This window comes from Salmo salar, chromosome 10 (genome assembly GCF_965601325.2).
Source record: "Salmo salar chromosome 10, fSalSal1, whole genome shotgun sequence".
In the NCBI taxonomy this organism is placed as follows: Eukaryota; Metazoa; Chordata; class Actinopteri; order Salmoniformes; family Salmonidae; genus Salmo; species Salmo salar.
The window spans coordinates 26,125,146-26,152,751 of NC_138300.1; the positions used below are offsets into that span (position 1 = coordinate 26,125,146).

At 43.7% G+C, this 27,606-nt stretch overlaps 1 protein-coding gene across 1 annotated transcript in view; it reads left to right on the forward strand.

The window, feature by feature from the left end:
- The window catches only part of LOC106613872 (ephrin type-B receptor 1), a 215,925-nt gene that overhangs the window by 24,179 nt on the left and 164,140 nt on the right, over positions 1-27,606 (forward strand). Inside the window, exon 2 of the mRNA XM_014216576.3 lies at positions 25,301-25,365. Coding sequence (XP_014072051.1) covers positions 25,301-25,365 — 65 coding nt within the window. The remainder of the gene's footprint in view (positions 1-25,300; positions 25,366-27,606) is intronic.

Consider the following 27,606-nt stretch of genomic DNA (forward strand, 5'->3'; position numbering starts at 1 on the left):
AACCCTACGAGGTCCGGAGCCTTCTGGTTAAGAGTTGAATACCCCTGGCCTATAACAATACACTGAAAAGCCAATGCCAAACCAGACTAATTAGCCATTCAGGTGTTCCTGTGAGGAGTGGTGCAGGTTGGTTGATGATCTGATGAGAGAAATAGGGAGTTCGTATTTCATGAATAGTGTACGGCCACACTTAAAACCCTTCATTATTTCTGTTTTAGTGAGAAGTAGCACCCTCGATGCACCTGAGCTGCGTGTGCAGTGAATGTTTAAAGGGACAAAGATTGTTCAACAATTTATTCCAGTAGTTACCACCATTCCCTCAATGCCCAGAGTTTCACTCCTAACAACGAGAGACAAGATACCAGGCCTTGCAGGTCATTTAAAACACCATCTGCAGATCGCTGTTGAAGTGGGGGGAAAAGATTGCTGTATCAGCAAGAAGGTGTTGCTCAGGGAGAATGAATTAATCGCCACGCGAGGGGTCACAGGGGAGCATGTGAGGAAACGCACAGCAAAATCCTTTGTGCCGCTGCACTCTAAAGGAACTTTGCTCATGACTGCTGTACAGGAAACCTGTCTTTGTCACAGTTCCTTATATTATTTTTCCATTCAATACCACACGGTCATACTAGGAGAAGGGGGACTGCTGTTGGTAAATGGCTTAATCAATGAAATAGCCATTGATGTAATAACTATACACAGGTGACTGGTACAGTGTATTGAACAGCAATAGAAGGCAGTCACCCCTACTGAGAAAAATAACCATAGAAAAAATATAGCTGTACAGAAACAGGGATCAGTTTGCTCAAATTGAATTCAAAATACTCCACTTTTTGCTCCAATGGCTTCCATTTCTTCCGGATATATTTCCACTGTATATTAAAAATAATTATTTAGTGAAATCACATGGAACCTATCATAACCATACATAAGGAGATAGAACAGATATTAGAAAGCAGTCTGAACCAAACTTTCAGGGTCATGATAAGAGAGAAGTAAGATCACACACCAGCCCCAGGTTCTTATCCTGGTTTAGTTTAGAACGCTGTTCTCTGTTATGTTCTGCTCCACATCCCTGTCTCTTCTGGCTTGGCCTGCTTCCAAAGTAAATAGTCCTGCTTCTGCTTTAAGTCAGTAAACTGATAAAAAACCGTTAAAAAACACTCCTGTAGCGTTCAGATTTAGTGAGAATTTGAGAGATTTTGGGGGGGTTGGAATATTCACACCGTCTAAAGGTTAATGTGCAATAACGCCTGGCTAATGCAGGTGATGTATGTCTGTTATGCCACTGACATTCAGGTGGGGAATTACAGCACCAGACTTATACTCAGTAAAGGGCAGAGGTGGTTAGTTAATCTCCTAAGCTTTTCCCAAAACATGTATTTTCACTGGCTGCCTCTGTTAGATAATGTTGTTTTTGCTGAGGTCATGTTTGGTGGAGATAAACCAGTGTTTTGGAAGAATAATACCTGTGAGGATAAAAACAAAGAAATGAACAAACAAGCATAGAATGGAATTTACAACCTGACCCAGTTACACGTTAGATGTTTCACCTCATTCTATTAGAATAACTACATGTGGAAGTATTACCACCTACTGTAGTATTATCTAATCCAGCAGTTCATGTTTCCAGGGTTCGAGTTCCATCTTGCTTACCCTTGAAGAGTCCTTTGTCAGAGAGTGACAGGGCTACAGTAGGTAAAGATAGTCTGTTGCTCAGGACACGTACTGTAGTGGAACTCAACCTGAGGGGAATATGAGTGTCAGGATGATTCTGAGGGCAGTTTAGTGGAGCTGCATTATGACAGACAACCTTAGACAAAGTCACAATGCAGCGGGTACAGTCTAATCATGCCATGGCATGCCATAACCAGTGCCATAACCAGTGTTGGGGAAGCTACTCTGAAAATATAGTTTACCAAGCTACTAATTACTTCACACTGGAAGAAGTTAAGCTACACTAAAGCTACCCTTAAGAAAAATATAATTTACTCAACTAAAGTTACTTAGTCGTTCACTGTCATAGACTACCAATTGCAAGAACATATCACTCTGGAGTCAGATGTTAGCAGAATGTGTAATGTAGCCTATTAACCACAAAACTGTTTTAAGTAAGAATTAGGCTGGTCTAATGACGAAAAATAAAGGAAATTCTTGCGTACTTCACCCATATTTTATTTTTGCAAAAAAAGTAGTGTAGTTCCAGTAGTTAGCTACACCGCTACTAAAAACAGTACCACACATTTAATTTAGTTCAACTACAACCAAGCTACTGCAAAATGTAGTTGCATTTCTAGCTGAACTACATGTAGTTCACTACTGCCCAACACTGCTAAAGACACACCTTGATTCTCTGGGGTGCAGGTTTACCACTCACTGCTACGAGGGTAGAGAGAGGGTACCATGAGATCATCTGACTGTAGAGAGGAGAGTGTCTTGTGTGAAGTAATGGTATGAATATATACTTCATGTCCGAATAGAGGATAAGAGGGGATTTTGACTAGACAGTAAATGCATGGTGGGGGGGATGTTTTTCCCCTTGTTCTTTCCACTTATATTCAATTTTCTCTCTCTGTCGCTCTCTCTTGCTCTTTCTCTCACTCACTCACTCACTCACACATATATACATTCTGTAGACTCCCTCTTGTTGGCATGGAGTCATGTCCCTATATTCAGAAAATAAGAAAATGTACCCATTATACAGTGCATTCGTAAAGTATTCAGACCCGTTGACTTGTTACATTACAGCCTTATTCTAAAATATATTAAATTGTTGTTTTTTCCTCATCAATCTACACACAATACCCCACAATGACAAAGCCAAAAGCGGTTTTTAGAATAAATAAAACAACTACTTAAATATCAGATTTACATAAGTATTCAGACCCTTTACTCAGTACTTTGTTGAAGCACCTTTGGCAGCAATTACAGCCTCGAGTCTTCTTGGGTATGGCGCTACAAGCTTGGCACACCTGTATTTGGGGAGTTTCTCCCATCCTTCTCTGCAGATCCTCTCAAGCTCTGGTGTCGGGTTGGATGGGGAGTGTCGCTGCACAGCTATTTTCAGGTCTCTCCAGAGATGTTCAAGTCTGGCTCTGGCTGGACCACCCAAGGAGGCCACTATGTTCTTGGGGACCTTCAATGCCGCAGAAATGTTTTGGTGCACTTCCCCAGATCTGAGCCTCGACACAGTCCTGTCTCGGAGCGCTACAGACAATTCCTTCGGCCTCATGGCTTGGTGTTTGCTCTGACATGCACTGTCAACTGTGAGCCCTATATATAGAAAGGTGTGTGCCTTTCCAAATCATGTCTAATCAATTTAATTTACCATAGCTGGCCTCCAATCAAGTTGTAGAAACATCTCAAGGATGATCAATGAAACAGGATGCACATGAGCTCATTTTCGAGTCTCATATCAAAGGGTCTGAATACTTATGTAAATAATGTATTTCTGTTTTACGGTTTTATAAATTTGCAAAAATTTCTAAAAAGCTTTTTTCACTTTGTCATTATGGGGTATTGTGTGTAGATGAGGATTTTTTTTCTCCAATTTAATCCATGTTAGAATAAGGATGTAATGTAACAAAATGTGGAAAAAGTAAAGGGGTCTGAATACTTCCCGAATGCACTGTATCAGTTATCATTCATTGAGGAAATTGCCCAGTAAAACGATGCCGTTTCACGGGTTTAGGTTAAGGCGGAGCAGTCCAAGCATTAAAAAGGTTTTCCGGCTGTACTTTCCCCCTGGCTATTGTCACATGATTGTTGATACAATTGGCCTGATACTGATACAATTGGCCCTTATCAAAAGCAATTCCTGTCATTCTTGAGCCATTCTTTCATTGGAACCAAGCTGGATTCCCTATGATTTCATACAGTAGCACACAGTGGAAGTCCTGCTACAGTATATTTTGAGTCTTTGTACCTGCTAAAAGTGTTTGCCTTTAAACTTTTTAGTCAAAATGTGTTTACCAACAGCAAGTGTGCAAACCGGACTCTTGTTATCAAAAGAAAACTAGTGCTCTGTGGACTAAGGAGTGGAATGGAAATGTTTTTCCATCTCTACTGTAAATAGGCTGGCTTACTTTCATGTTACCTTCTATGGCAAAATACAAATTAGAGTGATTTTCTGTTATGTATCATGATTTCACCTGCATATTGGTCCACACAGGGCAGGCTACTGGCTTCATGAAACATGTCTTCCTATGCACATCACATTCACACTGGGAAGGGGCTGATCTAAGGACTAAACACAACAGTAATAACCTGCTGGGTATCTTGACCACTTCATTTGCTGTGTATAGTATAAGTGATGGTGACCTATACACAAATCTTTTGGGAGTGGCAGAACTAATACACGATGGCTGACTTACATCAACAGTGTAGGTCTATATTATGATAACGTGAATCTATGACCTTAAGTCTATTTATCAAAGAGACATTATCAGTTAATAGGATGAGTGATTGACGGTAATAGTCTCCTTTAATATCCTTCTAGAAAATCCATTTTGCCATGCGGGAATGTCATTACACCTTTATCACAGCAGATTTCGGCTGCAGCTGGCGCTTTAAAGCCTTTCTCATTTTGGCAATACAGCAACTCTTTAATTCAGCTTTGAATAGATGTTGTTTTATTGGTGCATAATGGAGTGAGAAGACAGGGATTTTTCCCTGTGAATTATAGCTCTGTGTGTGATGGTATTGTGTGAAATGTCTGCTGGCAACCTATCACCTGAGATAAAAAGAGGGATTGGAGGCAGATGTCAACCTCAGAACTTGTTTACCTCAGTGGATTAATTGCGTCACTCACTCTGACTGGCAGTTCAAATTTCCTGTGTAAACAAATGTATGAGCATGATTTGGCCCTGTGCACAAATATCACAATGTGCACATGCGATCTTGTGCTAGTGCACAATAAATACATGCACATGTGCATGTGCGCATGTGACACACATGCAAGCACACACACACACACAGTCTTGTACAACTAACCTTGTGGGGACACAGAATCCAGTCCCATTCAAAATCCTATTTTCCCTAAGCCGTACCCTAACCTTAACCCTAACCGTAACCCCCAAACCTAACCCTAGCTCCTAACCCTAAAACTAACGCTAGTTTCTAACCCTAAACCTAATTCTAACCCTAACACTAATTATCTCTTTCATCTTCTCTCTGTGTATTATAATCAGAGCCAGCTCTTTATTGATGATGGTGTGTTTACAGAGCAGTGTCTTGCCTTCTCCAGTTACAGTTGAAGTCGGAAGTTTACATACTGTAACGATCGTCGTGCAGGAAGGAAGAAGTGGACCAAGGCGCAGCTGGGAGCGAACTCATGTTATTTATTACAGACTGAAATAACACGGTCAAAACAGAGAATAAACGTATCGCTACTGCTCCAACAAAAAGAGACAACAACCCACAAACATCGTGGGGGGAAAAGGAACTTAAATATGATTCCCCAATCAGAGGCAACTAGTGACAGCTGTCTCTGATTGGGAATCGACAGAACCCAACATAGAAATACGCCCCAAAGCAAGGCTATACCAAAAACATAGAAAATAAACTATAGAAATGCCACACCCTGACCAAAATAGAAGAGTTCACCTGGTCAGGGCGTGACAGTACCCCCCCTCCAACGGTGCGTACTCCCGGCGCACCAACCTAAAGTCTATTAGGGGGGGGGACCCGGGTGGGCGCCTCACCCTCGATGGAGGCTCTGGCCCCGGGCGTGTTTCTCCCCCTGCCTCCACCCTAGCCCTACCCCTCTGGCCCGGACTGGACCACGGTGGAGCGGCATGCTCAGGCTCCGGAGCGGAGCCGGACTGGACTGGGGGCACACACCACTGGCTTGGAGCAGGGACGGGCCGGACTGGACTGGGGACGCGCACCACTAACCTGGTGCGGGGAGCAGGGATGGGCCGGACAGGACTGGGTCGGGCCGGACTGGACTGGGGGCACACACCACTGGCTTGGTGCGGGGAGCAGGGACGGGCCGGACTGGACTGGGGGCACACACCACTGGCTTGGTGCGGGGAGCAGGGACGGGCCGGACTGGACTGGGGACGCGCACCACTAACCTGGTGCGGGGAGCAGGGATGGGCCGGACAGGACTGGGTCGGGCCGGACTGGACTGGGGGCACACACCACTGGCTTGGTGCGGGGAGCAGGGACGGGCCGGACTGGACTGGGGGCACACACCACTGGCTTGGTGCGGGGAGCAGGGACGGGCCGGACTGGACTGGGGACGCGCACCACTAACCTGGTGCGGGGAGCAGGGATGGGCCGGACAGGACTGGGGACACGCACCACTGGCTTGGTGCGGGGAGCAGGGATGGGCCGGACAGGACTGGGGACACGCACCACTAACCTGGTGCGGGGAGCAGGGACGGGCCGGACTGGACTGTGACCGCACACCGGCGACACAGTGCGCATAAGCGGCGCCGGATATCCTGGACCGAGGAGGCGCACTGGAGGTCTGGAGTGCACAGCTGACATCACCCGTTCTGGCTCAACACCCACCTTAGCCTGGCAAGTGTGGAGCGCTGGCACAGAACGCACTGGGCTGTGTAGCCGTACCGGAGACACAGTGCGCGTCCTCGGCGCAGGATACATCGGACCGAGAAGGGGCACCGGAGGCCAGGAGCGCTGAGCCGGCACAACACGTCCTCGCTGAACACTCCCCCTAGCCCGGCAAATGTGGGGCGCTGGCACAGAGCGCACTGGGCTGTGCAGGCGCACTGGCGATACCGTGCGCACCTCTGCCACCCAAGGCTCTTCCTCCACGCTGTCCCTACGCAGGTCCTCCAGGACCTGCCACATCTCTGCCTCCTCCTTCGCCGTTATCCCCCACGAGAGCAGTGGTCTGGGCTCTTCCTCTGCCCTTCCGGACCACCCCATTAGCCCCCCCAATTTTTTTTATTGGGGGTGTCTTCCGGGCCTCCTCGACCGCCGCCTGCGACTCCTTCCACCGGCTGGCATCACCTCCTCGACCTGGGAATCCTTCCGCCAGGGTCCTTTCCCCGACATGATCTCCTCCCAGGTCCAGAACTCCTTTCCCTCGCGAGCCCATCTCTCGCGCTCCTTTTCCTCCCGCTGCTTGGTCCTGGTTTGGTGGGTTGTTCTGTAACGATCGTCGTGCAGGAAGGAAGAAGTGGACCAAGGCGCAGCTGGGAGCGAACTCATGTTATTTATTACAGACTGAAATAACACGGTCAAAACAGAGAATAAACGTATCGCTACTGCTCCAACAAAAAGAGACAACCCACAAACATCGTGGGGGGAAAAGGAACTTAAATATGATTCCCCAATCAGAGGCAACTAGTGACAGCTGTCTCTGATTGGGAATCGACAGAACCCAACATAGAAATACGCCCCAAAGCAAGGCTATACCAAAAACATAGAAAATAAACTATAGAAATGCCACACCCTGACCAAAATAGAAGAGTTCACCTGGTCAGGGCGTGACACACACTTAGTTTGGAGTCATTAAAACTCATTTTTCAACCACTCCACAAATTTCTTGTTAACAAACTAGTTTTTGCAAGTCGGTTAGGACATCTACTTTGTGCATGACACAAGTAATTTTTCCAACAATTGTTTACAGACAGATTATTTCAATTATAATTCACTGTATCACAATTCCAGTGTGTCAGAAGTTTACATACACTAAGTTGACTGTGCCGTTAAACAGCTTGGAAAATTCCAGAAAATGATGTCATGGCTTTAGAAGCTTCTGACATAATGTGAGACAATTGGAGGGGTACCTGTGGATAATTACCATCGTTATGTTTGGAGGAAAAAGGGGGAGGCTTGCAAGCCGAAGAACACCATCCCAACCGTGAAGCACGGGGGTGGCAGCATCATGTTATGTGTTGCTTTGCTGCAGGAGGGACTGGTGCACTTCACAAAATAGATGGCATCATGAGGCAGGAAAATTACGTGGATATATTGAAGCAACATCTCAAGACATCAGTCAGGAAGTTAAAGCTTGGTCGCTAATGGGTCTTCCAAATGGACAATGACCCCAAGCATACTTCCAAAGTTGTGGAAAAATGGCTTAAGGACAACAAAGTCAAGGTATTGGAGTGGCCATCAAAAAGCCCTGACCTCAAGCCTATAGAAAATCTGTGGACAGAACTTAAAAGGTGTGTGCAAGCAATGAGGCCTACAAACCTAACTCAGTTACCCCAGGTCTGTCAGGAGGAATGAGCCAAAATTCACCGAATTTATTGTAGGAAGCTTGTGGAAGGCTACCCGGAACGTTTGACCCAATTTAAAGGCAATGTTACCAAATACTAAGTGAGTGTATGTAAACTTCTGACCCACTGGGAATGTGATGAAAGAAATAAAATCTGAAAGAAATAATTCTCTCTACTATTATTCTGACATTTCACATTCTGATGATCTAACTGACCTAAGACAGGGAATTTTTACTAGGATTAAATGTCAGGAGTTGTGAAAAACTGAGTTTAAATGTATTTGGCTGAGGTGTATGTAAACTTCCGACTTCAACTGTATGTCACGCCTGATTGACGTCTGGCTGGATAGGGGATCGCATCTAAATCGAGAAGAGAGAACTGAGGAGCACAGGTCTCTTTCTCAGTGAAAGACGAGAGGATAGATTTTAGAGTGGCCGAGTAAAATAAGAGGGATAGATGGAGAAGAGGAGTATTTTCTTTGATTTTGGAGTGAGCCACTGAATGAACATACGGGAGTATTGTCCCAGGGGACTCATTCTTCCTGAGTGGACGTGAAGTGTTTACGGAGGAATAAATATACCTCTCGCCGGGGGACCACGGCGGCCAGCTGCTCCGAGTCAAGTTTCCCCCAGAGATACTGATAGAGACGTACTGTTGCCTAGCCCTTCTCAGAGTCAGAGGGGAGTTCAGGCCTCGAGTCACGAGCCCCCCACCATTGGCCCTCAGTCATAGGGCCCATTGACAGGCCCCTACCTCACTTAACAGCTGCCCAGAATCAGATTTCTCTCTGTGAGGGCTTATATCAGCACTCCATACCAGCTTGTCTTTTTAGGAAAGTATGACTTTCCCAGTAGTGATAGACCTCTTGTTCTTCAAGAAGCTGCTCAAGTTTCCCTCTACCCTTAAGGTACCAAACATACGTCCTCCACATCTCCACCTTCCTCTACTTCCATATTCCTTGAATCCCATCTTCATCCCAACCATCATTTTCCTCAACTCCTCCTTGACTGGTGACCTTTTTACCTGCTCCCCAGTCCAAACACATATGACACACACAAGCATGCACACGTACACACCTGTCTCTGTCCATCTGCACCTGTCAGCCCTTAGCCAGGTTAACCCAACGTGACAGGTAATGTAAACAAGCCACATCCATAGGGTAACATGAAATGCCTGTGGAATTTAGCCACTTGTCACTTACATTACATGCACACGTGTAACACATGCCACAAGCGCACGCACACACTCATGATACACACATACTGAAACTGAGCTTAGAGTTCCAACACTCTCACTGCTGAGTTTAGTCTTAAGGATCATTAAACACTGTCTTTATGTTTCTCTTGAACATGAGGGATATTTCCACCTCTTAACCACCTTGCTTCAAATCCCCCCAAACATTCAACACTCTGCCACTTCAACTGGAGTGTCCGTGAGGTGTTTTCCACAAGTGACCCAGGATACCTTTCTGCACTGCCACTCAAGTGGTCTCAGTTGCCCCTGGCCATATCGTATTTAAAATCCAGATGTTTTTACACGGGGTTAGCGCATGTCTGACAGTCACTTTTCAGGCTGTTTGGGCAGTGACATTTGGTCTGCACTTCTCTTCAGTAGCATTGGTAGCACGCAGAGCTGTCAGCACAGTAGAGGGAGCTCTGCTCAGGGCTTTGGATGGGACAGAGAGCCAATGTTGTTCAGTGGCATCTACTCAACAGCCTGTCAACACTCTCCTTCACTCTTAGTCAACACTGTATCAAAAATAAATACAAGGACTTGGAGAATGTGGTTTGTCAGCTGGAATGGTTATTGGATAGTCGGACTGGATTTATTTTCTGGCTTCCCAATTTGAGAGAACATGATTGATAAGTGAGAAGAACTAAACTGTTCTCTCTCGTTTTTTAGCGTTTTCCTATTTTATCACTCTTATTCCTTCCCTCTCAGTAACTCGGTGAATAATTCCTCACAGAAGCTTAAGAACTGTGCCTATGGCCAAATGCTATTGTGTCTCCTACAGCAGTCAGGCATACTGTATTGAATTTATTTCTGTTGTATATTTACCCAGTGCCACCCTGGGGGTGTATGTTCTGTAGAGCATTTGTTTCAGGTTCCCGCACCTTAATATGCTTCTCTCCATGGTCACGGTGTTGTGTTTGATGTGGGTAGAACTATACCTATGTCCCTCTCACTGTTCCATACCTTAGGAGTACCTTTCAGACTCCAATTGTTCCTGTTCTTTAAGGCTGTGTCATCATGTGCCTCAGGAATCAATACATTCTCCAGACATATCTGTATGGTTGTGTATGGTCTCCTGCAGAAGGCCATACAAGTCGTTCTGGACACAGCGGGAATATAAAAGAGATGGACTGAGGGAGCGAGACAAAGAGAAAGGGTCTCATCCCTTCCACTCAGAGAGGGAAGTCATTTGCGGCTGGTATCGTTCTGAGTCTCACTAATTACTGGCTAACAGGTTCCTCCTCACAGCTTCCATGTGGGGTATTTCAGCAAGGATGGATGCCTGCAATTAACTTTAATCCCATTTCTGTGAGCTACAATCTGAAGCCAGGCTTTTTACATGACCAGTCAGAGTTATATACCCCATGCACAAGGGAGGACTTAGTCGCATGAGTAATACTCCCTTCTGTTGATATTTGGAGTAAGTGTAAGATATGAAAGGTTTTTGTCTCTTAATAGAGACCTTTGCTTTTTATCTCTGTCTCACCAGTAACATAGGATTACTTCTATCTGTTCAGAATGACTGTTCGCCTCGCTCACCAAAAGTCTTCAGCCCTGCTCAGTGGATCAGCAGATAATTGAGCTGTCATCTCAAGTCAAATACTAGGCAGGCAGACTGACAGTATGAAATTCATGCATGTCTCCACAGTGAGAGCATGTTGAATATCGAGACACAATATACTGAATTGGAAGTCTGGAGAACTGACAGCAATTACAATGGAATCTAAGGTGTCAAATCCAAATGAATCCAGAATTGAACTGCCTGGCATTCTATACCAGACTGTTCCAGAGTCCTGTGAGATAATGAAGACTACACAGAGTTGTGAAGGAGCCAGTAAAAAGCCTGTAATGGAGTCCATAATGTGTCACAACTAAGAGCAGTGTATGTATCCCAGGGCTCTGTACTGGTTTATAGTCCAGTCTTCATGAAGCAGTAATAGGGTCTCTCCTCAGCTAATGTACAGCAGCCAGGTACTGAGGCACAGCTGTGTACAAACCGCCATAGTATAAAATCTGCTGCAAGACTCAATTTACCCAATGATGAGTCTGTAATTGCATGGACCAAAATAGAAAGAGCTATAACTAGAATGTGTGATTACGTGATGAAAGTAGATCTAAGGAGTTCACCTTCATCATTTTCAGTGAAATCATTGTAAAATGGACACTATTTTGTGAATTCATAGGGATGGAGTCTTTCAGAAGGTGCTTTGTCTCATGCTTTGGGCAGTCTGGTCTGTCCTCCATGTTCTCTCATGGCATGTTCAACTTAGTCAGAGCCCAGTCGCTCGAGTCCTCCAATCACTCTGTCAGCAGCAGGAGTTGCACTGATGACATCTATGGGGGGTGAGAGGTACTTAGTGGGTAACCCCCTCTTCACTCCATCTTAGGCAAGCAATCAATCAGTGCAACAGGAGAGCCAAGATCTAAGACTAGCTCCTCAGATCACTTTTCACTGTTCTCCACAATGATGATTCGTATTTCAGGGTTTTATGGCAAGATACGTTTTACTTCTCTTGTCTTGGATGTGGTGCTGACCCTAATCATCCTTATACTCCTGATACCTGTGGTGCTCTATGTTGGCATTTTTATTTGCAGATGTCTCTCTGTCTTTCTCGGTCTGCCTGCTGATGCCCAACCTATCGTAGAGGAAGGTAATTAATTAGTGCCTGGAAAGCAGAAATGAATTGCACTCCATCACTCCCCAGGTCCACTGCAGGGAGAACAGCATTTTTACATTTTACATTTTAGTCATTTAGCAGACGCTCTTATCCAGAGCGACTTACAGTAGTGAATGCATACATTTCATTTTCATTTAATGCATTTAAAAAAAAAAAAATGTTGTACTGGCCCCCCGTGGGAATCGAACCCACAACCCTGGCGTTGCACACACCATGCTGGCGTTGCAAACACCATGCTCTACCAACTGAGCCACAACAGACAGAGCCTGGCGTAAACTACATCCTGCGTGTGTGTGTGCATGTGCATATGTGTGATTGTGTGTGTAGGACCGTTTTGTGTAGGGAGGCTGGGTTATGGTGGAAAGGCTGGCGGAGCTAATTAAACTATTATCCAGTCAGTGGTGACACAGCTTCCATGACACTGATAGAATGTGTACTAACATTTGTTTAGCTTTGCCAGTTACTCCCAGTCAAATGCCACTGGTGAAGACTGCGTATAAGAAATTACATCCCCCCCATACCATTGCAAGTCAGTGTGGGTGACATTTATAATACTGGAACTGTTGTAATTAGAGTGAAGACCAGGCTTTGCATGAACTCTACAAGGTGTCGAAAGCATTCCACAGGGATGCTGGCCCATGTTGACTCCAATGCTTCCCACAGTTCTGTCAAGTTGGCTGGATGTCCTTTGGGTGGTGGACAATTCTTGATACACACAGGAAACTGTTGAGGGTGAAAAATTCAACAGAGTTGCAGTTCTTGACACACTCAAACCGGTGCGCCTGGCACCTACTACCATACCCTGTTCAAAGGCACTTCAGTGTTTTGTCTTGCCCATTCACCCTCTGAATGGCACACATACACAATCCATGTCTCAATTGTCTCAAAGCTTAAAAATCCTTCTTTAACCTGTCTCCTCCCCTTCATCTACACTGATTTGAAATGGATTTAACAAGTGACATCAATAAGGTATCATAGCTTTCACCTGGATTCACCTGGTCAGTCTGTCAGTCTAAGGCACTTCAATCTTTTGTCGTGCCCATTCACCCTATGAATGGCACACACAGTGACGTGTATTCATGGGTGCCAAGGGCTTCCCCAAAAATGTTCCAAGAAAATATGTGTCTTTCGTCTCTCTATGGTTCACAATTTTCCTTCAATGCGCAAGAGGCTGAATGTAACTCACCGGAGAAAGCATCTGAGCGATCGAAACTGCTCCCCTCTGTCTCTGTATGTGTAGGTCATCTATCTGATTGGGTCTTGTCAAAAATAGTATGATATTGTTGCCACCCATAGCATTGAATGCAAGGGAAGCCAGCGAGCATTTGGCCTCTCTTAATATATTTTTTTATACAATAATAGCCAATCAGCGTTGAGCTCAACTGTGAATGGTCTTGGCACACCCCCCCAAAAGTGTCAAGGGAACCCAGTTTAGATTTGACTTTACACCAATTGACAGAAACATTTAACTGTTGCATCTAGTTGTTGTTGTCCTCAGGTGGCTATCTAGCTAGCTAGAAAATATTGTCCCTTTCCAAATTAGCCATGGATGGAGATAGGGATTTGGACTTGTGGTTTTACTTAATTCTCCGTACTGGCAAATGATTATAACAGCGATTCTACTCCAACCATAAATTCTGGCCTGATAGGACGGAAGTTCAATATGTAGCTAGATGTAGTAAGCTAATGTTAACTAATAGTTGCCCATGAAGGAAGTTAGGCTCGCAAGCAAGCATTTTAGCCATGTAGCCTAGGACAACAAAAACTAAAAGTGGGTACTGTATGACAGAGTCATAGACCGTTTAGGCAACATGAAAGAGAGGACGGCATTGTCGCTTCTCTACTTACACACACACACACACACACACACACACACACACACACACACACGCACAGTCTTGTATAATTAACCTCGTGGGGGGACACAATTCAGTCCCATTCAAAATCCTGTTTTCCCTAACCTTAACCTTAACCCGAAAACCTAACCCTAGCGCCTAACCCTAAAACTAACCCTAATACTAATTCTAACCTTAACCCTAAACCCTCTAGAAATAGCATTTTACCTTGTGGGGACTAACAAAATGTCCCCAGTTGGTAAAATGTTTGTTTACTATTCTTGTGGTGACTTCTGGTCCCCACAAGTATAGTTGCACACACAGAAATCAGTAGCATGGACAGCCACATGATATTTAGTTGATTAGACTCAATTGTTTTTGGAATCATTTAGTTGTCACTGTATTAGACTAAGCATAGGTGATTTGATGATGTTGAAATGCTGCTGGAATAGTGGAGGCAGCTTCTGGTTTCTTTGCGACTTGCAATAACTCTCCGGTGTTCTAAGTCAATAATTGTTTAGTTGTCAGAAAAAGTCGGAAACATTAACTTCATTGACCATGCTGTAGGTCTTGTAACTGTTTGTTACATGCAATATGCTTTGTGGACTTCACTGGACAGAGGTGGCTCTCTAGTTTTGTGATGAAACAAAGATGTGGTTGAATTTATTCTGCCACTGTGTCTTCTTATTGTTTCTGCCTTACACAGAACCCAAACCGGCTGCTCGTGTGCGCCATCGTGCATACATTTATTTTGGCCCCCCACACCAAACGCGATCACGACACGCAGGTTAAAATTTCAAAACAAACTCTGAACCAATTACATTAATTTGGGGACAGGTCGAAAAGCATTAAACATTTATGGCAATTTAGCTAGCTAGCTTGCACTTGCTAGCTAATTTGTCCTATTTAGCTAGCTTGCTGTTGCTAGCTAATTTGTCCTGGGATGTAAACATTGAGTTGTTATTTTACCTGAAATGCACAAGGTCCTCTACTCCGACAATTAATCCACACATAAAACGGTCAACCGAATCGTTTCTAGTCATCTCTCCTCCTTCTAGGCTTTTTCTTCTCTTGACTTTATATTGCGATTGGCAACTTTTATAAATTAGGTGCATTACCGCCACTGACCTCGTTCGTCTTTCAGTCACCCACGTGGGTATAACCAATAAGGAGATGGCACGTGGGTACCTGCTTCTATAAACCAATGAGGAGATGGGAGAGGCAGGACTTGCAGCTCGATCTGCGTCACAAATAGAACTGACTTCTATTTTATTCCTTGGCAACGCAGATGCTCGTTGGCCCGCGTGAGCATTGTGGGTGCAATAATTGAATAGCAGATTTCTAATTGTATTTTGCAATGCTCGCTTTCGTGACGCGAGCGGTGTAGTCAACCTGTTAGGCCTATACACAGGATCACGGTGGCAAGGCATACGTATGAACTAACAGATTAAAGAGCAAACAATGCAATTATCACAGCACATGCCGTAGGTTATAATATAGCTTTTTTTCCTGGCTTGTCTTCCCCAGTGATTTTACCCATGCACCGTTACTGGGCACACGTACACAATCCAGGCTTAAAATCCTTCTTTAACCTGTCTCCTCCCCTTCATCTACACTGATTGAAGTGGATTTAACAAGTGACATCAATAAGGGATCATGATTTCGTAATGTTTTGTGTACTCAGTGTATGTATATATTACGGTGACCATGGCCATTTGGCTGACCAATTACCATCATCCAAAATCCCATGACCATTACGGGCATAATTGAGTCGTTTAAACCATTTGTATCGATTGCGAGTGTATGGGGCTATACAGTCACAGCTTGTACGTGGGGTGAGACACATTTCCCCTTCATGATCAATGCCTGTACCCCTCTGTGTTTGAATTGCACAAATCCATACTCTTGTGTGTTCCTATTGGGGGAAAAATAAGGTTATGATTGGCAGGGCATAAGGAGCGCTCTCTAGAGAGCTTCAGTTACGAAATGAACCTGGGGCTTTTCACCCGGACCTGATATGCATAAAAAGAATAATATAGAGACCCGTTCCAAATGGACCACTAGCCCCTTTCAGTATAGATCTGGTCGGATCCAGACTCGATCCGAGTGAGGGAAGCAGCAGAAAAGGCAATTTTTTTAGATACTTTATTAACTGGAGCTGATAAAGCATGAGGTAGAGAGGGTGCCGCTCTAGCAGGGGCCATGCATGCTGTGTGTAGGCTACTGTGAGTGAGCGAGTTACATGGGGAGCAGGGAGGTGGGGGGGAGAGACGAGAGACAGCAACCAATCAAGCCGACTCACGCTATAGTATAATAACAGCTGCCATAGCTAGGTTATTTATCATCCAGGTTATTTATCATCCAATATATATACGTAGTGCCCGTCTTGACTGCATCAAACACAGGTAGCCTAGTGGTTAAAGCGTTGGGCCAGTAACCGAAAGGTTGCTAGATTGAACCCCCGAGCTGACAAGGTTAAAATCTGTTGTTCTGCCCCTGAACAAGGCAGTTAACCCACTGTTCCTAGGCCGTCATTGTAAATAAGAATTTGTTCTTAACTGACTTGCCTAGTTAAATAAAGGTTTTAAAAAATAAATAAAAATATGTGAGAAGCTAGTTAAGCTAGCTAGCCTAATTGAGGCTGCATCTGCTTTCTTGTCCTACACAGTTACAAACAACAACAACTCCATTCAGAACATTAAGTAGCAGCCTACCTGTTAGCTCTTGGTTGTTGTAGCTATCATTTTAACTTTTAATTCTGTAATTTTAATTCCATCTTCCATTGATTAGATATATCCTAACTTTTGCCATACATGGAGATTGTAGCCTATTGCCGCATTGATGATTTATGATCGGCCAACAACAAGCTACATGCGCCACTCTCGTGAAAAGCAAGAGCTGCAGCATAAATGATACAATTTCTCTCTCTCTCTCTCTCTGTCTCTCTCTCTCTCTGTCTCTCTATACACACTGCAGCAGTCTCGTTCGGATCAGATAAATTACACATACCCAAGACCCGTGACATTATTTAGAATTCTGGATCCAGACCCTCTCGGGTCTTGGTTATTTCGGATACAGGTGGATCCGCGAAGCACTCTCGCCTACAGTCTGTCTAAAGAAACCCCATCTCTGCTCTGAATCCATGGGCAGTCTCCAAAAATAAACTGTTGATAAATCTAATGGAAAATATGCTTTCAGATATAGTTGCACCTGTGATGTTTTGTTAAAGGGCAAAACCACATATTCATCCTCTCCAACACCATACCAGTGTCTACACACAGTACATGACCAAAAGTATGTGGACACCATGAAATACAGCCCCAGACCATTAGTCCTCCTCCACCAAACTTTATAGTTGGCACTATGCATTGGGACAGGTAGCGTTTTCCTGGTATCCGCCAAACCCAGATTTGTCCATTGGACTGCCAGATGGTGAAGCATGATTCATCACTCCAGAGAACACGTTTCCACTGCTCCAGAATCCGAAGCTTTATACCACTCCAGCCGACGCTTGGCATTGCGCTGGCGATCTTAGGCTTGTGTGCGGCTGCTCGGCCAAGGAAACCCATTTCATGAAGCTCCTGACAAACAGTTATTGTGCTGACGTTGCTGCCAGAGGCAGTTTGGAACTCGGTAGTGAGTCTTGCAACCGAGGACAGACGATTTTTACATGCTACGTACTTCAGCACTCTGCGGTCCAGTTCTGTGAGCTTGTGTGGACTACCACTTCGCAGCTGAGCCGTTGTTGCTCCTAGACGTTTCCACTTTACAATAACAGCACTTACAGTTAAGCAGGGCAGCTCTAGCAGGGCAGAAATTTGATGAACTGGCTTGTTGGAAATGTGGCATCCTATGACGGTGCCACGTTGAAAGTCACTGAGCTCTTCAGTAAGGCCATTCTACTGACAATTTTTGTCTATGGAGATTACATGTCTGTGTGCTCAATTTTATACACCTGTCAGCAATGGGTGTGGCTGAAATAGCTGAATCAATTAATTTGAAGGGGTATCCACATACTTCTGTATGTATAGTGTATGTGGAAATGTGGTTAAAAAGATAAGCAGAGAGGTCCTAAAAAATACTTCTCTGTGACATCACAGGGTAGGATTAAAAGAACCTTCAACAAGTTTCTGGCCAGAGGGAGGGTATTTTCTTGCTCTCCACATCACTGCAAATGTCATAGTGTTTGAAAATCGCTGTTTTTAAAATGTTTTAACTTTTGGAGATGCCATCGGGTAGAACTTTTTAACTTCATATATTATTTTTTATAGATAGAAACAGTTTTACGTAAAGATTTGAGTGAGGACAATGGCCAACCGTCGCTGAACAAAGTTATTGATATTGTATTCATATTAGCCGCAGTGTTTCAGTGGGCCAGGCTATTGAATTATGAACTCTACTATTGACTAAATTGTCATGTTGTACAGCAACGTGCATTGATTGTCCATTCTATAAATACTTTGGCCAAACATACAAGGCCAGAGATCATTCTATGTTCTCTCTATTGCCATCTCTCTTTTTCCTATTTTAAGCTCCATGGTGGCTAAGGTTGTGGTTATATTTGTATTAGGAGATGATCATCTGGACCATTAGATCCGCCACAGTAGCTGGCCATTTTGGCCAAACATAACAAGTACAGTGTGTCATAGAAGGGTGTTATGTCTGTGCAATATGTTTATCACACTATTACCGAACCTGTACAAGTTTTGAACCTTTCCTGATAAATGTCTTTACTTTGAACATCCAGCCGTGCAACCTTTTTGAAGGCGCTCAAATCTGAGGAGTAAAAACAGACCATATTTAGATCTATAGCACAAAAAAAATCTTCAGATCTTGTGTAAAAGAATGCCAGATATAGCTATACTTGAAACATCCCTCCATCCTGACAGCTAATCACTGTATGATCACCTTGTTGTGATTAAAAGTGACGGTACTTTCATGGTGTAACATGCTATCCAGAAAAGCTTGGCTAAGAACGCCTACAAATAAATTGGGTCATGCTTGCGATTCTAAAAATAGATCCACGGGCACACAAGACTTTTCATGTGTGAATTTTTCCTACACAGCATTCTGTGTAGCCTATCTTTGGGACACAATAACATCAGGAGTCTGTGTATTGGTTGAACTCCCTGAGTTGTGCATCATTCTGGTGGCTGGCGATGGAAAATAACCATACAACAATATAGCTGGCTTCAGCCCAAAAACTTTTCCTGTCAACAAACGCATATGTAGAATCTCTAGGAACTCAACATATCAGATGTAAAGTAAAATGTGACTCGCTATCAAATAAACAATGTGACCCGCATGTGAGGTGTGTGGTCTAATGGCAGCCCGCTGTCTAACGCAACAGGAATACGGTGCTGTTCAGACAAAAGTTGGATTCAGATGTTTATTTGATAGCGAGGGACACGTTTCACTTTACATCTGGTTAGTAGAATTCCTAGAGATTCTGCATATGCCTTCTACAAACTGATGCTGTCACTAAGATCACACTCAATGAGCTGTATAGGGCCGTAAGCAAAAAAGAAAATGCTCATCCAGAAGCTGCGCTCTTAGTGGCCGGTGATTTTAATGCAGGAAAACTGAAATCTGTTTTACATCATTTCTACCAGCATGTCATCTTTGCAACTAAAGGGGGGAAAAACTCTAGATCACCTTTACTCCACACACAGAGACGCATACAAAGCTCTCCCTCGCCCTCCATTTGGCAAATCTGTCCATAAACATATCCTCCTGATTCCTGCGTACAAGCAAAGACTCAAGCAGTAAGTACCAGTGATGCGCTCAATACGGAAGTGGTCCGATGAAGCGGATGCTAAGCTGCAGGACTGTTTCGCTAGCACAGACTGGAATATGTTCCGGGATTCATCTGATGGCATTGAAGAGTTTACCACATCAGTCACCGGCTTCATTAATAAGTGCATCGACGACGTTGTCCCTACTGTGACCGTACTGTACGTACATATCACAACCAGAAGCCATGGATTCCAGGCAACATCCACACTGAGCTAAAGGCTAGAGCTGCAGCTTTCACGGAGTGGGACACTAATCCGGACACTTCCGGAAATCTTTCTATGCCCTCCGATGAACCATCAGACAGGAAAAGTGTCAATACAGGACTAAGATTGAATCCTAAGACACCGGCTCTGATGCTCATCGGATGTGGCAGGGCTTGCAAACTATTAAGGATTACAAAGGGAAACCCGGCCGAGAGCTGCCCAGTGACGCGAGCCTACCAGACGAGCTAAATGCCTTCTATGCTTGCTTCGAGGCAAGCAACACTGAACCATGCATGAGAGCACCAGCTGTTCCGGATGACTGTGTGATCACGCTCTCCGTAGCCGATGTGAGTAAGACCTTTAAACAGGTTAACATTCACAAGGCCGCAGGTCCAGATGAATTACCAGGACGTGTACTCAGAGCATGCTCTGACTAGCTGGCAAGTGTCTTCACTGACATTTTCAACCTCTCCCTGACCCAGTCTGCAATACCTACATGTTTCAAGCAAACCATCTTAGGCCCTGTGCCCAAGAACACCAAGGTAACCTGTCTAAATGACTACCACCACGTAGCACTCACATATGTTGCCATGAAATGCTTTGAAAGGCTGGTCATGGCTCACATCAACACCATCATCCCAGAAACCCTGAACCCACTCCAATTCGGATACCAACCCAACAGATCCTCAGATGACGCAATCTCTATTGCACTCCACACTGCCCTTTCCCACCTGGACAAAAGGAACACCTACAGTATGTGAAAATGCTGTTCATTGACTACAGCTCAGCGTTCAACACCATAGTGCCATTCAAGCTCATCACTAAGCTAAGAACCCTTGGATTAAACACCTCCCTCTGCAACTTGATCCTAAATTTCCTGATGGGCCGCTCCCAGGTGGTGAGGGTAGGCAACTACAACCGCCACGACGCCAACACCATCATTAAGTTTTCCGACGACACGAATGGTGGTGGCCCGATGAGACGTCCTGGCATCTCACTACCAGGTCTCTGACCTCCTCCCTATAGGCTAACAACGTCTCTCAATGTGGGCAAGACAAAGGAGTTGATCGTGGACTACAGGAAACGAAGGGCTGAACATGCCCCCATTCACATCGAAGTTGCTGTAGTGGAGCAGGTCGGAAGCTTCTAGTTCCTTGGTATCCACATTACTAAGGACCTATCATGGTCCAAACACACCAACACAGTCGTGAAGAGGGCACAACAACATTTCTTCCCCCTCAGGTGACTGAAAAGATTTGGTATGGGCCTTCAGATTCTCAAAAAGTTATACAGCTGCACCATTGAAAGCATCTTGACTGGCTGCATCACTGCTTGGTATGGTAACTTCTTTGCATCCAACGGCTAGGCGCTAAAGAGGGTAGTGCGTACGGCATAGTACATCACTCGGGCCGAACTCCCTGCCATCCAAAACCTCTATACCACACGGTGTCAGAGGAAGGCCCAAATAATTGTCAAAAACTCCAGCCACCGAAGTCATAGACTGTTCACTCTGCTACCGCACAGCAAGCGGTACCAGAGCGCCAAGTCTGGAACCAAAAGGCTCCTAAACAGCTTCGACCCCCAAGCCATAAGACGTATTTATTTATTGTTTTTTTATGCTGACTCTCTTGCACTGGCTCTATGCACACTCACTTGACTCTACCCACGCACGCACTCACACATACTACACTGCCACTCCAACACACATACACACACATACACACTACATAAACTCTCACACAACACACACACACACACACACACACACACACACATGCATATTTACACCACACACTCACACATAGACACACTTTCACACTCTTCCCAGATGCTGCTGCAACTCTGTTTATTATCCTGATTGCCTAGACACTTTTAACCCTACCTACATGTACGTACTGTATTATCTCAATTACCTCACTTATCTCATACCCCTGCAGATTGACTCAGTACTGGTACTTGTATTTAGCCTCGTTATAGTTACTGTCTCCTTTTTTATTTAGCAAATATTTTTCATACTTTTTAACTCTGCATTGTTGGTTAGGGGCTCGTAAATAAGCAGTTCACTGTAAAGTCTACACTTGTTGTATTCGGCGCATGTGACCAATAAAATTTGATTTGACAATAACAACATAGGATATTAAAACAGATAAATAAGACCAGTGTCATAAAAATCATCTTGAGATTGGTTGTCCTGACAAACTACTTTTTCTGTCAAATGTATCCTAGCTCATTTTGTGATGTTGCATTGTGGAATTCATATACATTGTATTGCATTACTTGGTAGAGGGATGTTTTAAGTAGTTTTATAGAGTAGGAATAAATAATGTTGTGGTATTGTTGTTGGCTCATGATGTTGCTGTGTCATAATGTAATAAAGTAAGGTGTTACTCTGGTTTAGTGAAACTGTGTGATGCCATTATGCCACAAAATGAACTTGTAATCTTAAAGGTGCTACAATACCGACCTCTGAGAATACCTATCCCCAGGTATTGGTAGCTGAATAAGTGTGCCATCATTGGAAAGCACAGCTGGCACACTGCTGGGAAATGCAATGGATTTACTTCAACACTGAACACAGATGTTAACGTGTTCTGGCTCATTGCGTTCTCGTCACCCTCCCTCGCCTAACTGCAGAGGAGGGGTAGTGTGACTGTGGTGTTGCTTTTTCTATGGGTCTCTGTAAAGATACAGTAGGCTCGGCATGGCTCCTTTCGTGCTAAACCCCCAGAACGCTTGGCTGACTGATTGGGCAACTGGCTAGCGCTGTTCTGGAGGCTTCCGTTGTCTCCTGTCCCAGGGGTTTTTACTACGCCTGCAGCAGCTTCACATGGTGAATGACAAACAGATGCCAGGTACAGGCTAGGGATGCATTGCTTCACAGGACATGCTAATCAAAATGGCTATTTCCATTCTGTTTTGCCCCCACCTAAGCTAACAGCAAATTACTTAAACATAAAAATACAGCTAGGCCCACACACCCTTGTTGTCACGTTCTGACCAGTAAAGGGGTCATTTGTTATTGTAGTTTGGTCAGGACATGGCAGGGGGGTATTTGTTTTATGTGGTTCGGGGTGTGCGTTGATGTAGAGGGGTGTTTGTTTAGCGTTTCCGGGGTTCTGGTCTATGTTCTATGTTAGTGTATTTATATGTTCAGTCTAGTCTATCTATTTCTATGTTTAGTTAATTGGGATTGGGCCTTCAATTGGAGGCAGCTGTTCCTCGTTGCCTCTGATTGAAGGTCCTATGTATAGGGGTGTGCTTGTTATGGGAATTGTGGGAGGTTGTTTGTGCATTGCTGTGCGGTCCCTGCATTACTGTGTGTTCTCAGTGGTCTTTATTAAAAGTTAAAATGAGCACTCAACCCGCTGCATCTTGGTCCACTTCCTACGACGACCATTACACTTGTTCCCACAGAAACATCCTGCTGTTACATGTTCTGTAGCTGGTCTTGGAGTGTCTTTTCTACAACGTCAATCTAAAGAGCCTATACTTCCATGCAAAAATCTGAGATTTTCTCTCTGATGATCTACTAAGACTGAGGAAGCCCTAATAGGATTAATGTGAGGCTTTGAGCTCTGGGGAGTGAAAGGCAGACAGGCACCCTGTGGTTGGTCCTGGCCCTGGACCTGCTCTCATCTCCTCTGCTCTCCTCTGCTGACTACAGAGAACACCCTCCACAGGCACTGACCTCAGTGGCCTCAACACTTATTCTGCCAGCCAGTGGTCAGTGTCTCAATGGGTCTATGATGAACTGTAACCCTGAAAGAACCACAATACAGTTATTGTATAGCATTATGGGTATTGCATTGAGACTAGGAATAAGTAGCTGTATACAGAGAAATAAAGAAATATAAAAAAATACAGTATGGCTTTACCCTGACCAGTTTGCTGATGAGTGGGAAGGAATCAGTGATTTATATATACACTAGATGACTAATAAGGGGTGATGTGTTGAAGCCACTGTGCCTCCAACATGGCACTCCCTCATCGTCGTAAAAAATATTTTGGAAGCTATAGAAATGGATTTATTAATGTCTACATTTGTTTTTGCCACATTTATTATATTACAGACACCTTAATGCATACTTCTAAATTATATGATATGAGCTAAACATACAAATACATTTAGTTGAAATATTTACATTTTTCCTTAAAGTAACATTTTTAGAGATGACTAATGTTACTGACCCCACTACACCACTACACAAAATACTTATAAATAGCCAATAAATAGCATCAGAAATCCACGGTTTATATACATCATTGGAGGGGATGGGTTGAGAGCACTTGTAGGAAGGTGAGTTGGGATGAGGGCAATTTTTTATTTTTTTTTTGCATTCTGCATGGGGCGGTTGATTGGTTGGCAGTTGATTTGGACCAGACCCTCTCTCTGTAAAATGGCTGCTGTTATCGACTGATGATTTACCCATGCTGCTGATTGCCTTTCCACCTGCTGACTTGATCGACTCCCAGGAAAATTGTGAAGGATGAAGAGAGCTAGAGAAAGTGAGGAGACAGACAGACAGACAGACATCACAAAGAGATCAGTGTCAATGCTTTTGGAAAATCGAGAAATAGTCACATCTGGAAAATATATATAAATTGTTGTGGTGAAATGACACCAATAGACCAAAATGTGCTGTTTTGTGGCTCTGTGAGCTGTGTTAGTTGTTGTTGCATTTGAACCCCTCTGCCTTCAAGCCAGGTGTGGCTGTTGGCATACACCGGTGTTTGTATACCTGCTGTTGCGTTATCACGGACGTGATCAATATTTCCTGGGCCATCAATATTTAATACACTCCTCTGCAGAAATCACCCACCATTACCTATTGATCAGTCACAGCCCAGACTGTGTGAAAACAACACTCTTCCAAGTGCAGCAGTTTGCACAGAGGATGGTGCTAACTGAAAGTCCACAGAGAATGGTTTGTATATACTGTACCATACATCATATCCCAAACAAAAGTGTTGGTTATCTCCCACTTTTCCTCCAAGAGTGTCAAGAGTGTGGCCTATCTTCAGACCCAGAGCCTGTTAGAAGTGGAGAGGTGATGGATCACCCTATGTCTCTGAGTCAGAGTTTGACTGTAGTGAAATGTGTAGAGACGGTGTCATCCAGTAGGAACTGTCAAACATTGGTCTGATTCTGTCTGGACCATTGGTAAAGAGCTGGTATACATTTACAGTAATGAGACATTGAAGCTTTAGCTCATATCAATGGTTTTCAATGGACTGAGAAGAAAAATTTGCATTACACAAAAGGTGATGGGGTGAGGTGTTTCACTGTAACAGGTGTTTGCATTACATTGGTAGTAGCAGACATGTGTATTACATTTCTTGCTCTTTGTCTCCTATAGAGACAGTGATGGACACGCGGACGGCCACAGCGGAGCTGGGTTGGATAGCGTATCCTGCCTCTGGGGTAAGACCACTCCTCATCTAGACCTCATTTTAACACTCACCAACCATCCTCTCCTTCCCTCTCCTTGACATCTAAACTTTTCCACAATCTCAAAAAGCTTCCCTGAAAGTTGAGTGGTAGAGTGTGTTGTTGATGCCACAGTGAGATGAATGGCCAAAGAAAGTGTTCAGATGCCCATAGTCTGCTCTCAGGGCCTAACAACACACTCACCAGCTAACGAGCTCACTTCATTCTGCTGCCACATGACTGACTGGCTCACAGACAGCCATCTCTGGGAGATGTAGTGATTTGTGACCATGTTCTTCTTCCTCTTAAAAACATATTTGTCATTCATAGGCGCTGGCTGGCAGATTGGTTCTGAGCTGTAGTTTTCTGAGCCACGTTAAGTGGAAAGACAGAATGTGCATCCCCTGTGTCTCATGCAATCAGGAGAAATAATGTATTGCACCGTCAGTGTGTGTACCCCAAGGGAATACTTTAGTTTGAGCACACTTAGATTCCAATTTCAAGCCTGCCAACAGCTTAATTAAAACACTTATATCTCGTTCTGAACAATTAAGTTCTACTTATGTGCTACAATAAGTGAAACATTAAACACCAGAATTGGCCAAATCCAGATGAGGAAAATAAATGCCAGAGGTCCTTGTTTGCATGAACAGTTGTGAGAGCTTTAACGTGTCATTATTTACACACAAGATTAGATTCTGTTGAATGTATGTGCATTCCATTAAGATTCATTACAATTCACAATGCCATATTCATATTGACAGATTGACATTGATAGTGATTTAAAAAAGTTCAAGCATAAAAAGTCTCGTACTTCGATGATTACAGAAACCAATTTCGTTTTTTTTTCTTTTAGATAAAAAGTATTTTCAACCAGTGTGTTTTACAAAATGGAAAATGTATACTTTTCTGCCAAATGACACATTTAGGCCCTTAAGGTTTGGTGTTTATGGTAATATGATTCATGAGATTAATTTAAATAAATGTAGATTATATGCAGCAATTTTTTAATCTATTGCAATTGTGCATGGTTTCAGGCTGCCCTCTGTCAATGAGTCATTTGTAAATAATGAGTAATTCTCTGAAAGCTGCCACAGGTCTTAGTCATGACCACAATTATTTCATTAGGATATTATGTTCATTTGACAGGCAGAAAATGGCATTAGAAATATGACTGGAAACTCTGCCAACTATACTGTCAACAGAAAGAGAATATATAATAATGAGGTTCTAAGAGATGGTTGAATGTGGGGTTGAATGTAGAATATGTACATGCAGAATGTATATGTAACAGATAGGTCCACACTGTTTGGCTCTGCATTAGCTTTGATCCTGCTGCAACCAGCACCTTGCATAGATAGCAAAGGCTTTCAAAACCAAGAAAATGGAGGGTCAGTGATGTTTCCTCCTTTAGATAGATAGTGTGTGGTGAAACATAGGCAAGTTCCCGGAGCTAGATGCTCTACTACAGTAAACGTTTAGTGGGTCAGAGAGAAACAATGAATACAGCTGGGTTTTGGTGGAGAGGTTCAGATTCTTCTAGCCAAACATGTGAAGCTGAGACTCGCAAGGGTCATAGTTAATTTGCTAGTTTGAGAGAGAAAATTGTGCACCTCCCCAAGTGGTTATAATTTAATGCTTGTCCATGTTATAGTTGTTAAAAATAAACATGGTTGAGCTATGGAAGACATGCCGAAGTATCTGATAATGTTTAATGCAAAACTGGTCCTTCTGTGCAAATAAAACTCCATGACCATTAATTAACCTTTTGCTGAGTATCTATTTGATTGCATACCGTAAAGGACTCCTGGTTGTCTGATGATGCTATTACTGTAAGTTGCTACAGAGCTGGAGTCAGATTTCTCATTTCAAATTGAGAGAGCCTATTCATTTCATGATGGCTTGTCATTGTAATTGAATTGTACACTTCTTGGCAATCACAGTGACATTATGAATCATTCAGTTCAAAGGAGAACACTCCCACATACATACCACTCTCACGAAGGGAAAAGTCTCCTGTTAATGTCTACATGAGTAAAAGAGACACGTTAAGATAGTAGTATACAGTGCATTCCGAAAGTATTCAGACTCCTTGACTTTTTCCACATTTTCTAACGTTACAGCCTTATTCTAAAATGTTTTTTTTGTAAAATAAATCCTCAAAAATCTACACACAATATCCCATAATGACGAAGTGATTCCAGGTTTTTAGAAATTTTAGCAAATGTATTAAAA